The 13,891-nt window shown below is 48.5% G+C and overlaps 6 protein-coding genes across 6 annotated transcripts; 1 reads left to right on the top strand and 5 right to left on the bottom strand.

The window, feature by feature from the left end:
- Positions 1–104: 104 nt before the first annotated feature.
- Positions 105–693, top strand: N7446_008630 (uncharacterized protein; the record flags this gene model as incomplete). The annotated part of the gene is made up of 3 exons (XM_058517375.1): positions 105–109; positions 159–491; positions 546–693. The coding sequence occupies 3 exons, from the start codon at positions 105–107 to the stop codon at positions 691–693; spliced, it is 486 nt and encodes a 161-aa protein (XP_058371021.1).
- A 192-nt stretch (positions 694–885) lies between these two features.
- On the bottom strand, positions 886–2,276 carry N7446_008631 (uncharacterized protein; the record flags this gene model as incomplete). Its single annotated transcript, XM_058517376.1, has 3 exons — positions 886–1,253; positions 1,315–1,969; positions 2,016–2,276. The coding sequence occupies 3 exons, from the start codon at positions 2,274–2,276 to the stop codon at positions 886–888; spliced, it is 1,284 nt and encodes a 427-aa protein (XP_058371022.1).
- A 1,461-nt stretch (positions 2,277–3,737) lies between these two features.
- Positions 3,738–4,439, bottom strand: N7446_008632 (GNAT family N-acetyltransferase; the record flags this gene model as incomplete). Its single annotated transcript, XM_058517377.1, has 1 exon — positions 3,738–4,439. The coding sequence occupies one exon, from the start codon at positions 4,437–4,439 to the stop codon at positions 3,738–3,740; it is 702 nt and encodes a 233-aa protein (XP_058371023.1).
- Positions 4,440–6,691: 2,252 nt separating this feature from the next.
- lea1 (U2 snRNP complex subunit LEA1) lies at positions 6,692–7,713 on the bottom strand (the record flags this gene model as incomplete). The annotated part of the gene is made up of 4 exons (XM_058517378.1): positions 6,692–7,060; positions 7,117–7,377; positions 7,503–7,543; positions 7,635–7,713. 4 exons carry the CDS (start codon positions 7,711–7,713, stop codon positions 6,692–6,694), a joined length of 750 nt encoding a protein of 249 aa, XP_058371024.1.
- Positions 7,714–8,224: 511 nt separating this feature from the next.
- Positions 8,225–10,960, bottom strand: N7446_008634 (putative nucleoside diphosphatase (Ynd1)). The gene is made up of 4 exons (XM_058517379.1): positions 10,830–10,960; positions 10,741–10,775; positions 10,563–10,689; positions 8,225–10,504 (listed from the first exon to the last, which is right to left on the bottom strand). Exons 1-4 carry the CDS (start codon positions 10,837–10,839, stop codon positions 8,538–8,540), a joined length of 2,139 nt encoding a protein of 712 aa, XP_058371025.1. The 5' UTR covers positions 10,840–10,960; the 3' UTR covers positions 8,225–8,537.
- Positions 10,961–11,472: 512 nt separating this feature from the next.
- N7446_008635 (ammonium transporter) lies at positions 11,473–13,221 on the bottom strand. Its single transcript, XM_058517380.1, has 4 exons — positions 13,157–13,221; positions 12,880–13,094; positions 12,317–12,818; positions 11,473–12,250 (listed from the first exon to the last, which is right to left on the bottom strand). Exons 1-4 carry the CDS (start codon positions 13,166–13,168, stop codon positions 11,570–11,572), a joined length of 1,410 nt encoding a protein of 469 aa, XP_058371026.1. The 5' UTR covers positions 13,169–13,221; the 3' UTR covers positions 11,473–11,569.
- Between the last annotated feature and the right edge of the window lie 670 nt (positions 13,222–13,891).

Below are 13,891 nucleotides of genomic sequence, written 5' to 3' on the forward strand. Positions count from 1 at the left end.
TTTGTTGCTTGACTTCTACACCTTCCTTCCCCACCTTCCACCTCCCCTATCAGAACTTCTCGAACCAACACAAACCAAAGCTGCTCGTCCTCTTGATCGGCAAAATGGGGTATGTCAAGCTATGATGCTCTAGTACATAGTCCACTGACACAAGATAGCTACACCCATTACTACAACGTTAACAACTGGGACTCGCCTGAATGGCGGGCAGCCTGGAGGCAGCTCATTGAAGACGTCCCCGAAATCATCCAGGAAGCAGGTGTTCCCCTCACTGGGATGTACACCCCGGAGGATATCATCACCCCTGTGCTTGTGGACCTCGAGAGAGGCATTGGCCTCAACGGTATCGGCGATGACGGCCATGAGACTTTCCGCCTTTGCAAGCCGGGTGAATGGAGCTTCTGCAAGACTGCGCGAAAGCCATACGACATAGTCGTTTCATGCATCATTCTCCGGGCTTGGAAGCTGGCGCCTCTGCACATAGGTGTTGGGTATGGCGGAACCGCGTCGTTTCTGTTGATGGCGTCCTACTAACTATTGTGCAGATCTGATGGTGATTACGATGACTGGGAACCTGCACGTGCACTTTACGCAAAACTGTGGCCTGGAGAGGATGTTGAGGGCTTGTGGCCTAAGCGCGACGATGGAGAGCGCGCGGAGACTGGAGAGGGCGACGAGGGAGACAATGAGTGAGACCGCGAACGAGGGCTTGCTTCTGGGGCAGCCATGCAGCTTATCATAACCGAGGCCTTGCTATGGTGGCTGGTAACAAGTTTTCAAACATTGCTAGGCAAGATTCAATATGACTTCGAGACATCAAGTTTCAACTAAAAGCTTCCTTCCACAAGAAAATCAATCTATAAGACCATATTCCAGCTAGACAATCTAACTATCCCAAATAGCTCCGAACGCAGGAACACCTTTCCTCTCCATTACTCCCACAACTATGCGTGTGACAGTCTCATTCGAAATAATAATCACAGCTTCGGCGTCAATCTCTTGCATTGCATGACAAGCAATCTCAACCAAACTAGGACGACCGTTTTCTCGTGTGTCCCAAACAACAGCCTCGGGGTCAGCTTTATAGACGGAGTCTAAAATACCATGACCAAATGTCTTGAGAGGACTGGGTGCCGACCATATCAACCGCAATCGACAGGGGGGTACGTGTCCTAGCAGTGGCCCAATACCAGACCCTGTTCCAATCAAGACAACACTTCGAAATAGGGATGCAACTCGCATCACTCCCATAGCTGAACGAGCTTTAGCATTTGCTATTGGCGTGTAGCTAGATAACGAAACAGAGACTCTTACTGGGAATACCGCGAACCCAAATTCTAGTCGGTGGCTTGCTGATCTGACGACTAGTCCAATCACCAGCCCTTGAAACAATCACTGAGCATCCTCTTTTCTGATCCTCGTTTGTGGCGATGGGTATAGTTGCAAAGGAATGCCATTCGAGCAGTGGGCGCTCAGAAAGTCGGATGAAGCTTCCGCGAATGGCATTGGTATATTGGAAATGTAACCGCAAAGCATGATCGGATAGTACCTCGGAGTCAACAGGGACTTTCTTAAGTAATGTCCATGAAGTGGCAATGCTGGTGGTAATGGTGATGAGAAGCCATAGCTCTGGAGAGCAGACAACAGCTTCCCCAAGTGATTGGTGAGGAGGCTTGTTGTCCCTCACTGTAAGCATAACCTGGACCCACACAAGTATAAGTACAGACCATCCAAAGAATCGGTGGACGGCTTCGAATGTGTCGTGGTATAGTTTGCGTAGTGTGGGATAAGCAGAAAGGACCATTCCAATGAGCATCGCCAAGGCGATTCCAGAGAGGACGATGGTTGCTACTGAAGAAACATGCAGTGAAGGACTGTATCCGGTTCCGGATGCTATAGGCGAATGAGCCAGTAAGCCAACAAACAGTTGCGGTTGCACAGCCTGAATGGATTCCTCCAAGGTGGTATACTTGAGCCATTCGGCGTCGAATTGCCAGTGGCCAGGATAAGGGAACGGCGCAGCAAAGCGTGAAGATCAGATTGATAATAAAGTCCTGACGTATAACAATAGAGATTGTGAGATTGACCAACGCAATAGTTGTTAGCCATGTCCGATCAATTGGAACCAAAAAGAAGGCAATAAGGACTGCGATATTTGCAAGCCAAACCAGAGAGAATATCCTTCGATAGACAAACCAAATGCGATATCGTAAATCCTGAGAGATACGCTTTAGCATTGGCTGAGCCTCGGGTGTATTCTGCTTAGAATCAGACATATTGGAAACCAACGCTGCTCTTTTTTTTTTTCAAGAGACCTGTGTTTTCCCCTGGCCTCGACGCCTCCTCATGGTTATATATGCAAATCCCAGGGTTGCTGCAGTAGCCCATCCTCACGTTCATGCTTGTAGCACACCTGTATCTCCCAGGATCCAGTTCTTTACTTCAAATCGAGCGTCCACAGGCTTTTTGCTAGCAAAACCATGATAAGAAGGTAGCATTGCAGCTTGGCAGACAGCAAAGCAAGCCAAGGCGGTCAACGTCGATACCTAAATGGGAAGTAGGGTATAGCTTGCTTCTCTTCAATTGAACGCAAAGCACATGAAGGAGGGGCCGATCTCCTAGGATGTTTGCTTGGAATCCATGTTTAAAGCCGGCACAGGTATTATATGGATCCCGAGTCAGTTGAATTGCACCGCGGGCCTCAAGAGAAATGCTAAAAACGAAGCCCTAGACATAATTTTCTTGTAGAAAGTCACACCCCAAAGTAATCAATATTTGTTTGAAGAACTTCTAGAATAACTCTAGCTTTTTAGGCTTCTAACAAAATATTCCATGAATGCGTGTGTGCCTCGGCCCACTATCGGAAAAGCAATTCCTGTTGCAATCAGAATGCTTGACTACCTCTCGGTCCAATGATAAATGACTTCTATTGCAATACAATATATTGTTCTCACGTGCGATATGCAAGTATGAAGGCATAGACTTGGCATGATAATGCTTGTAACGGCCAAGGCCGATTGGCAACTATGAGTCAAGTAGTGAAGATCTACCTCGGTCAACCTCATTTCGGCACCGATCAACAATCCTTGGGATAACTGACCTCAGAAAGCCCTGATCGACGACCAAGAGGTGAACTAAATTGAAGGATCCTCGTTCGGATCGGCCTCCGTCGGGTTTAGTGCTGGGGTTATTGATATCCTCGACATCAGCGCCTACCTGCTAATTCTTTCAAATAAATTTTGTTCAAGAACGTGCGACATACTCGGCCTCCGTCGGCTTTGGTGCCGGGCTTTTCTTTACTGTGTTCGGGACCAGCGCCACTCGTACAAGGCCGAGGGTGGTGTCACACTAAGGCCAAGAACAGCGGGGATGGGTATACGTATGCTTAGTTCTCTTAATCTAGGATTGAATGTAATTTTGGAAAGTACTTTCTACCGGTGGACTGACGTTAGATTGGCAGTCTGATTTCCCCATACAGAGGACAGTGCAGTTCCAAGCACACCTGGGAAACTGCGACGGCACTGATGTCAGCATCATTAAGTCTGAAAGATCAATTCTGTGAGCAGAAGAAGAATAGATTTTATTTATTCTGTTGTACAATATACTACGAAAAATGCCACGACTCTTTTATCCCCCTGAAGATTGACCCCCTCTTATCCCAGTTCTATGCGACAATAATTCTTTGATAATGGACGAAGTTTTTGTTTACTCAAGTCTAATTCTCTATTCTATTGCTATTACACAGGAAAAGCTGAAAGACATGATGAGCGCGATATCCGAGAAATCATAATCAGTCCCTTTCTCTCTGAGTGCTCCGAGCCCCGATCTTTTGGAAGAAGATACTCATCTCCATTCGCGATAAGAGCTTCAATAAGGGTAGCCCTCCCGGCATGAATAAATCCAAGACGTCGATACAATTCCACCGTAACATTATTCCCCGCCTTAACGATAAGCCGCACTTGAATGTTACGGGGGAATGAGCGGTATAATCGAAGATAAGTCAGAGCCTCTAAGCACAGCTTGCTCCCCAGTCCATGGCCGCGATATTCCGGAAGCGTAAACAAGCTCAGCATCTGCCATCGCTCTTCCTCTTCGTCGGACTTCTGGGGTGGCTGGCCAGCTTCCACGGGTAACTCGAAATCAGTCCTAGATGAAGGTCCTCGTAGAGTGACCTGGCCGATCCATTGGATATCAACGGGACGCGATGGATCGTGACTAAGTGGTATCGCAGCACAAATAAAGACTTCTCGATCGGGAACAGTGAGGCGATCTATCCAGTCGGCATCGGTGAACGCCGCTTCGATATCATAAGTAGATGAGAAAGAATCGGGTGAAGTCTTCAATGCTTTTAAGCGTAGGTCTCGATATTTCTGAGCGGAGATGACGAATCCGTCTGTCTTCGAGACCCGGAAGAACGAGTACGTATAGTTGGAAGCCATAACGCCAGACAAGACTTGAAGACAAGGAGTGCATTTAATCAGAGTACAACGCTCGTTGATTATTTATCTATAGATCTATGACTCAAATAGTGTAAATGGCCAACTTGAAATTGGCCGACATCGCTTACCTTCCTGGTCTCCACTTTTCTACGGTCAAATTTAAAGCGGCCGAGAATGCCTGTAAATGAGAAAATACAGCGTCAAAGGTAGCTGGTTTCGGCAGCGGCTTTACTGCCAATTAATGTTGTGTTGTAGGTATGAAAAATGAGCATAAAAAGAGATAAGGATGATGAAACAGACAATTTGTATGCATTTGCGACTCTACATGCAGATGAGTCAGTAGTGGCAGCCAACCTCGGATTGACTTGACGAGGGGATTTTACATACAATTGGAGGTGTCGAGTGTGACTAGTCAACATATCAGGTCGATTGTATTCTCGTTCTATTCTTGAAATCCACGGCGCAAACTTTATCTATAGATCTGGACCCACTGTCCGTCCCACGGCATGAACTTCAGCCTCATTGAGCTCCCAAACCAGCTCAGCACGGTTTATATTCTTCTTAAGGCTAGGAAACTTACTGGACTACCATATGTCAATCTTGGTCTTCAGCTTTACGACGATGCAATTGCCACCCCTTGTGCCTTGTTAAGTGAAACCCAGTTAAAAGAAATATCGTCATGGCTCGACTATTATAAGATGATCATCAGATTCTCTATTTACAAATCCTGCCAGTCTTCATCTCATACATATGAAGCATGTAACGTTAAGTTACTCCGAGGCATACATGTATACAAAGCTGAGATGTTCTTGATATGTATCGAAGTGCTGGTACATCGAACCCCCCTCTTCCCTGTTGAAGGAACCTCAATGTTCAAACACGAACCAACCGGGTCTGCAGCCTTAAGTAGGAAATGATCCCCTCCCAAAACAGTCTGTCTTTTCATCGTTTCTCGGAAATTTCCCCCATCCAAGCCCAATGCTCCACTCAAAACACCATATAAGCCCTAACATTTCCAGTCCAGAGAATCCTTGATTCTGCTTCCTGCTTTTCTGGCCTCTTAGCGGAAACTGGGTCTAGACTGTATAGCGTAGGAACCATTGGTGACCATACCATGCGAACCATGGCCGAATCTTAGCCGAGATTTTTTGTTTTTCTTTTTCTTTTGCTACAAGTATTGTTATTTCTTGCTTTGCGTGTTTAGCCTCATTTCTTATTTTCTTTAGTTGCATGTTGTGTTGGATACAGTAGCATGCCCCATCTTACAGTATATGCACAGGTGAATTGCCGTTTCGGTGGGATTAATATGAGTCCCTCGCTTGGCTTTTGTATCTAGGCTACTCTGTACACGTACTCCGTAGGCACCTACATGAGTATTCAGTGGCTATTTACAATTGACAGCCACTCTCGCTTCAAACTCTGGTAGGTTTGGCCTGAACCTCGGATTACCAAACAATAGTAAGCCACACTATGTCTGTTGCATTTATTTACTTATTGGTATTATGCATCTAGAAGCGCCTCTCGAACAAACGTTTCCCGGGGTCAATGGGGTCATGCAGCAGGGGCTAGCCAGAAGTGGCTTGGTTATGTCTTCTTCTGAAAGCCTCGCTACTGCATCTCCACTATACACTTACATGTATATTTACGTATATGCTTCGATAGTGCCAAGGTGTTGATAATACAATCTATAGGGCGTGCTATATGCACACTATTTACCTTTTATAGCCTTATATCAATTGCCGTCGTTTATTATTTACTACCGATGCCCCTAGTCACCACCAGCATTTGCGAACAGCTCCTGGCGGTGGCGTGGAATAAGCCACGGGAGCAGTCTAACTGATCGGCTGTCATTTACTGAACCGTATCTGCAGGACTGGGGGTGCCTGGTTGCCGTGTATCAGACCTCTTCTCGTCCATGGATAGGAAGCGAAATACGCGGTTGGCTCTGGTTAGTGAGAACTCTACAAACAAAGCCCCATGCCTGATACAGTACACTTATTGAATGCATGTTTTGATTCGATACTCAAATCTCACGGCCACCAAGCCAACAGCCCAACGGCACATGCAATGAAACCCTCAAGATGATACACACTGAACCCCAGGAATTCAAGCCAGGTATATGAGAATCCCGAACGACCAGAAAAGAAAACCAGAAAGCTAAGCCCCAACAAAGAGAAGAGAAAGAACAGAAAGAATAGTGGTATGTTCATGGTCCGTAGATCCATACAATGCAAACACAGACGAAGTCTGCTTTACATCTGCACGTCCCCGTCCGCGTCCTCCGCGCCGAGTGCTCCACCTGGTATCCGGCCCTCGTTAAGTTCCTTCTCTAGCCTTGTGATCTCCTGCAGACTCTTTGCCTCGCGGATCATTTTTTCTACACGCTTGCGCTCCTGCTCGGTCAGTTGTACGCGGATGCCCTTCTCGGTGGGGGCGCGCTCGGCTGCGCTGGTGACGTCGAAGGTGCGGGACTTGACGCCCAGGATCTTGGATGCGAGGGATGAGGGCTCGTCGAAGGTGCCGAATAGTTCCTTTGCTTGGGTGCGCTCGGCGTCTTTCACTTTGCGGTAGTCCAGGAAGCGGACTGAGGGAATGCGCCAGATGACCCAGTAGCGGTAGTTCTGAGGGGTGGTTAGTATGAATGGACTCTTGTGTTGCTGCGTTGAAGGCGACGAACCTCTTTCCGTGTCACTGGGTTCTCCATAAGAGTCAAATGTGTCAACTTAGTCAAGCTCCGCAGCGCATCCAGCTCCACCAGCTCAGAAAGGTTGTTCGCGGTCAAGACCAGGGTCGTCAAATTAGGCAGGGAGGTTGCTAGCGACGGCTGAATGTGATTGATACGGTTACGAGCGAGGAGGAGGGTAGTGAGGCGAGGGAAGTGAGGGAAGTTTCCGAGGGAGGAGATGTCATTGTCGGTAAAGTCGATCGCATCTTGATCCTGTGAGAGGTTAGCACCGGGCCAAGGAAAGCAGTGGCCAAACTGACTGGAGCTGGGCTAGCAGCAACCAGTACAGCAGATCACAAATTCAGGTCAAGCTTGCATCATGCAAGAGCAGCACTTACTTTGGCAATACCCAAGTTCTCAATGGCGGGGATTTTGTGCCCTGCACGCGCAAAAAGACGATATCAACCCAGCTCTCAGATCAAAGGGTAGTACCTGTTCTTTTCAAAAAGGTTTGTAGTTATTGGACGCACCTCGGAGATCCAGCTCGCGGTCTGTGAGCGGGTTGATGTATGAGAGGGAATTCTGAATGAGCTCGACTGTCAAGCGCATGGTGGCGGTGGTGGCTGTAGCCGGTGAATGGGTTTGTTGAAGGAGTAATTTTTATCGTGACTGCATAGGCGGAAGAGACAAAGGTAATATGGCGTTCAACAGGTTTAATTGTCGAGGGCAATGATTGAATTGGAAGCTGCTTGCGCCGCTTTCTCGCTATGTCGAAGCCCTTTTTGTCGGGCGGTGACTCCGATTTTGACCACGTGACTATATATAAAGCCTGAATATTGGGGCGACGTTGGAAACGAGATTGATATCACGTGTGCAGCCTGCAGTAACACCATTCCTATCACAATTGCATATTCTAGGTGAAGTGATTTCCTACTGCTTGATGCTTGTGTTTCCCCTCTCCTTTGTTCTGAATCAATCAGACAAATGATAGTTTTGACGGATCTTCCTTGATTCGATACCAATGGCTTTTGAGAATACAATTATAGCAGATCCAGTACACTCAGTTAGTCTGAACTGATTCACTACAATGTAATAATGCAAAGATAATGCAAAGTTGATGCAATGAATTAGTCTATATTCAAAACGACTCTCCGCTAATGGTACACTCCTCATTACGTGTAAATCACCAGGATAAGATCGAGAGCACGGCAACCAAACACAAAACCATAAGGTACTCCAGAGCACAGTGAGTAATATAATACCAAGAATCGAAAGCAGAAAGCCATGAAACGGCAGCACCCCACAAAGAACCAAGTCCTCGATCAAAAACCGAGGCAGCGCCGAAAGAATCGACAGGTAGAAATCAACCAACTCCAAATGAAACACGATGCGGGAAAGGTAGGTAATTATGCATAAATCGGGGGTCGGGTGCGTTAGTCGTCTGCGAGGGGTGTCAAGCTGGGTGATTTTTGGTGGTGGGATCTTGTTGGGCTGCCGGCTCTTGATCGACGGCCGTTGGTTGTAGGGCCTAGAGCAATGGGAGCAAGATGGTCCCTGCTTTCGGTCCTGACTACTAGGCCTGCTCGATCCATTGCGATTCCGGAGCCGCCACTGATCCCGAGGCCAATTGTCCCTGTTGAGCTGTTGTCTAACGCGTATTTGAAGCTTGGGGTATTGCTGTTGCTGCCCCAGCTGGAGGCTCGCTTTGGTGGTCCCAATCTGGCTGAGTCGGCTTCAGAGAGACGGCCTCCATCCTCGCTGCCGTCCGAATCGGTCACGCCAAGTTCGAAGTCTTGGGCGCCGTCTTCGAGGACTCGCTCGTAGGATGGGGAATTCCGCCCAAGGAATGGGAGCATCGCCTTGAGACCCTTTCGCTTCTTTGGGTGATTTGGATGGGAGGGTCCGCCGCGACGGAGGACGTTGGTGACTCGGTTGTAGATTCGTGACCGGCGGCTGCGTCCACATAGGAAGAAGCCGGCGACGACAACGATAAACATGAACAGTAGGAAGCCTGGGATTCGGCGGGGTGAATCACCATCAAACAGTGCATCATGCCAGTGCTCGCTGTGGAAGCTGTCGGAATCCGGCAACAGCTGAACACTGGGATACTGGAAGTCTGACGGCACACCGGGGAGGTTGCTGCCAAAGCCAACGGGAAGGGCTTCCTCGATCTCCATAGGCACCTGGGAAGATGCATACAAGACGATCTTGCCCAAAGTCCAGCTCACCTCGGTCGAGTCAATCTTGTTAACCGCCTGGAAAGCGTCGAGATAACCCTTTTCCTTTCCGTGAGACAAGACTTCCTTGGTGCCATTGTGTGAAGAATAAGTGGTTTCCTCTATCCCCACGCGAGGAACGCCAATGCCATCGTGGAGCATGTTAATAATCCATGATGCCTTGAAGCATACCTCGTAGGCCTTTTGACGATTAATCTTCTTCCCCCACTGGTTCGCTTCAAGACCATGCTCGATCGAGTCCCAGTCTTGGGAGCAGAATGTCTTAACCCGTTCCTGGTATGTGTTGAAGTCATATGCTTTGTCCTTGTAGCCCATTTCAAAGATCTCATGCGTGGTGTGCCAGTACTCGCTGATTCCAATGAAATGGTTGACATCAAAATCGATAGCCGGAACGTGCATGCCGTGCAGAAGACAGGGTTGATCCGCACAAGGCGCATCCTTGTCCAGCAAAGGAAACGTCTGACGTAGACATTCATCGAATTTGCCCGTGCCTAATAGATAGCTGCCTTCACTCTCGGATCCCGATACATCCTTGCCGTCAAGAGTCGTGCGCAATCCACTGGGAAGACAAGGATCGGGTAGTTCTTTTATCTCGGGTCCAATCGCAGTCTGCAAGGCCTCCAGATAGCGTCGGCGGGCTTCATGCACACCAAACTCCAACCATGAGGTGACAAACACTCTGTGTTCCTGGACTGATCCATCAATGTTCCGCAAGCGTAGCAGTTTGAGGTCATTGGCGTGTTTCTCTGTCTCCGTGGCATTCGGCGCAAACGCGATTTGAGCGGATGCGCCACCCATATCGAGGAATCCGTAGGTGTGATGTCCTTTCCCATGGTCGTGCTTGTCTGGGGTGTCAAATGCACCCATGAGGTAGTTGGTCGCAATCCATCCATAAAGCCCCTCAGTCACACCAGGAATCACCTGGATGTGAACACCACAGTCTGGCAGCAGGAACTCCGTGTTATCACGAGCATACGAACAGATCTGATCCAGAAGTAATTGTCGCTCGAGGTTTCCAAGTAGTCGCATGCCTGCCGTGGCCAGGAGGAAGATCGGGGTATCCTTAGCATCCTCTCTAGGAATAATCCCCTTGGCGTGATCCAACAATTCGGCAAGATGATCGGATCCAACCATTTCGGGTTTTTCGGCGAAGGAAGAGACACCTTTCACGGAGCGGTTAGCGTCGTTTGCTGGGGTGGCAGTGTCTCGAGCGAGACTCACCAGGATGAATCTTCTTGGTCCATTCCTCCTTGGTCTTAATCTCCGGTAGCGATTTCAGCTCCTCCGCATCGGCGTTCTTTCGTGCAGCAGCATTTCGTAACCATCGGTAAACGTGTACGCGAGTCCCCTGTACGGGTTAGTGGAAAATGACCGAGATTGCGACACTAATCGAACATACAGACGAGCCTGCGTCCAGGACGACACCATAACGCCCTAATTCGCAGTCAGTAAGTATCCAGAGGGAGAAGTCCAGGTGAGACCGCATACATTTGCCCATTTGGACTCGATTTTATTATTCGCAGATCATGACAACCTGGTAGAAAGGTAAGAAGGAGGACAAGGGTCCTAATTAAAGTGAGGCAAAGGCAAATGTAGTAAAACGAATGACAGGAAGATGTAGAGGGGAGAAGAGATAAGGAGCCAAAAGCGGGAGGACGCGACGGCTCCGGGGATACAAAACGTGACGGGTGAGACTAAATTTTGAGTGGCAAAAAGGGCGAAGAGGCTGGCCGCGCTGGGCAAAGGAGGGTATTCTTACCGGTAATTACCGCCGTTAAATGTCAATTCTTTTTTTTTTTTTTTTTTTTTTTCCCTCCCTTTTGCCTCATTTTTTTACTTTTCAATACTCAATCAATATATGCAGATGCGGAGTACTACTGTTTGTTACTATGCTGATTACATTGTTTCCCTGCGGGTAGATGCATGTCAGCTTTACAGTTCCAGGCCTCGTCATGGAATGCACCACAGACACAGGCCTACGTCAGCTTTCTTGGCATCGGCCCTTGATGCCGCTCAGGGTCTCAGGGTCTGGGTTCCTCAAGTCACACTTGTACCGTACAATGTGTATGTTTATGTGTTTATATGTAAAAATAGCGAACCCTTATTTCATGTTTCACAGGAAGTAAGACGAAACGGGCAATATTTAAGGTTGAAATACCCTATGATTGCGCGTCGAAGTAACACACTGCACCTGTACACAATCCTTGGCACGGCAAGTCCCCGAGACCCTATCTCTTCTCCAAACCAACCACAACCCCCTCATTGACACTGGCACCAGCCGGTGACGACGACCCGCAAAGATCGTCAAGAAGCCCACGCTCACCAATCTGCTCATCAATAAACTGCGCCCGGTCCAGCCCAACCATTTCCGCCTCCTCATGCACGCGCAATTGCATCCCGGGAATAAACTTCAAGATGTAAAGCAGAATACACGAGACCGTGAATGAATACGCCGAAATGGCACACACCTCCGCCAATTGTTTCCCAACTTGCATCCCGTTCCCATCGATACCCCCAGTCACCTCGGTGAACCCGTCCAAGGCTGCGATCGATTGTGACGCAAATATCCCTGTTAGGAAGGCCCCTACCATGCCTCCGATTCCGTGGAGTTTGAATACGTCCATTCCCTCGTCGATGTGGAGCCACTCGTTCAAGTTTTGGAGACTGGCGCATACGATGCTGGTAATGAATCCGATTACCGCTGCTAGCCAGATTGATACGAAGCCTGCTGCTGGGGTGATTCCTACTAGGCCAGCGATGGCGCCCTCGCATGCGCCTACCACGGAGAATTTGCCGCGGTGTTTGATGTAGTCGACCAGCACCCAACCTAGGACTCCCGTGCAGGCGGCGGTGTTGGTGTTGAATGCTGCTAGCATTGCTCGGACGCTGGCGTTGAGAGCTGAGCCACCCTGTTGCAGACGGTTGTTAAACTGGATCGACTGCCAAAATACAAGCACCACGGGTGTGACACTTACGTTAAAACCAAACCATCCGAACCAGATCAGGGTCGTTCCTAGGAAGACGAGGGTCGTGTTGTGTGGTTTGGCAGTTGATGGTTGGTCGAGATGCTTGCGCTTCCCTAAGACGAAGGCGTAGGCAAGTGCTGACCAGCCTGATGCAATATGCACGGGGCCTCCGCCGGCGAAATCTAGTGAAGGGAGGTTGTATAGCCACCCGTTGCTGTTCCAGGTCCAGCAGGCCAGCGGGCAGTAGACGACGGTTGCCCAGCAGAAGCTGAAGATTAGCGAGGGGATCATGTTGCCTCGTTCGAACGCTCCGCCGACAACAATCATGACCGTGCATGCACAGAACAGAAGTTGATAAAAACAAAACACAATCTCAGGCAGATCAGCTGAACCAGGCGACGGGCCTGCCATCACACCCTTTAAGCCAAAGTTCGTTAATGTCCCGATAAACGGGCTTGCGTCCCGCGAATAGGCCAATGAATATCCCCAGAAGATCCATTGGAAGGTTGTCCTAGGCATGTCTTTCGTGTCAGTTCCATAAGCACTGGGAAGATCGCAGAGGTCCAACATACACGGCTACAACCATCAACGACTGGAAAAGCAATGCCAGCGCTGACTTTCGTCGTGCTAACCCACTATAAAGGAGACCGATTCCGGGGATGATCAACCACACGATGAACCCGCAAAAGACGATGTAAGTATAGTTCCATTCGACGCCTGCATACTGGGCGTTCACGTCGACTTTTAGCGGATCTCCGCCAGTTGGGGTGGAGGCGTTGTATACTGGCTGCCAACCGGGTTGTGTTAGCAATCTATAATATGCTATTGTTCAGGGTTTGAAAGACTAACAGAGTCTGCCATTGTGAGAGATCGGCTCTATTCCAACTCTCTCTCTCTGTGTGTGGGTGTGCGTGTGTGCGCGCGCAGTAACGTTATCAGAAACAATGTGATATCCAAGTTATGTGCCTCGATCGAGGATAGCACTCATGGTTTGTTAGAACAAACCAGAATCATAGCTCTTTAATCCTGGATCTACAGCAGATATACCATTCTCCATGTGGTTCTTCTCATGCGAAACACGAGTACCAAGCTCCTTATCTACGATCCGACAGTAGCCAAGACCTTGAATCCATCAAAATGTGGAGCTTTGAAACTATACTTGCTAGGCCACGTTTAAGGATGATAGGTGGGTCTCTTTACTTTCTATGACTGTGGGATATATTCTTCCTGATAAGACGGTCTTGGTTCAAACTGATTCCTGATAATGATACGATAATGCATGTGTTGCGTTCTGGTTGTCCAATTATCTTTCGTGTTTGTGCCGATCGGATCTTACAACCATTTGGGGTTTAGGCTCTTTTTCTATCTTATCTGGGATTGCTTGGCGGTTTGTCTGGTTTGTATTGGTTGATAATCGTTGAATGAGGATACTGGACTGTGTGCGGTTATCTAATGCGTGTTTGGTTTATCAATCAGTAAATGCATTTCTTGACAATGATGTGCCGCATAGCTATGTATTGGTTCTCGGCACACTTAAGTCATTCCCTTAGGTCTGTTCTAGGTACCCCGGCTCTATTCTAAGGT

The sequence above is a fragment of the Penicillium canescens genome (genome assembly GCF_028828765.1).
Source record: "Penicillium canescens strain IBT 15451 chromosome Unknown utg000005l_segment0_segment0, whole genome shotgun sequence".
Taxonomy (NCBI): Eukaryota; Fungi; Ascomycota; class Eurotiomycetes; order Eurotiales; family Aspergillaceae; genus Penicillium; species Penicillium canescens.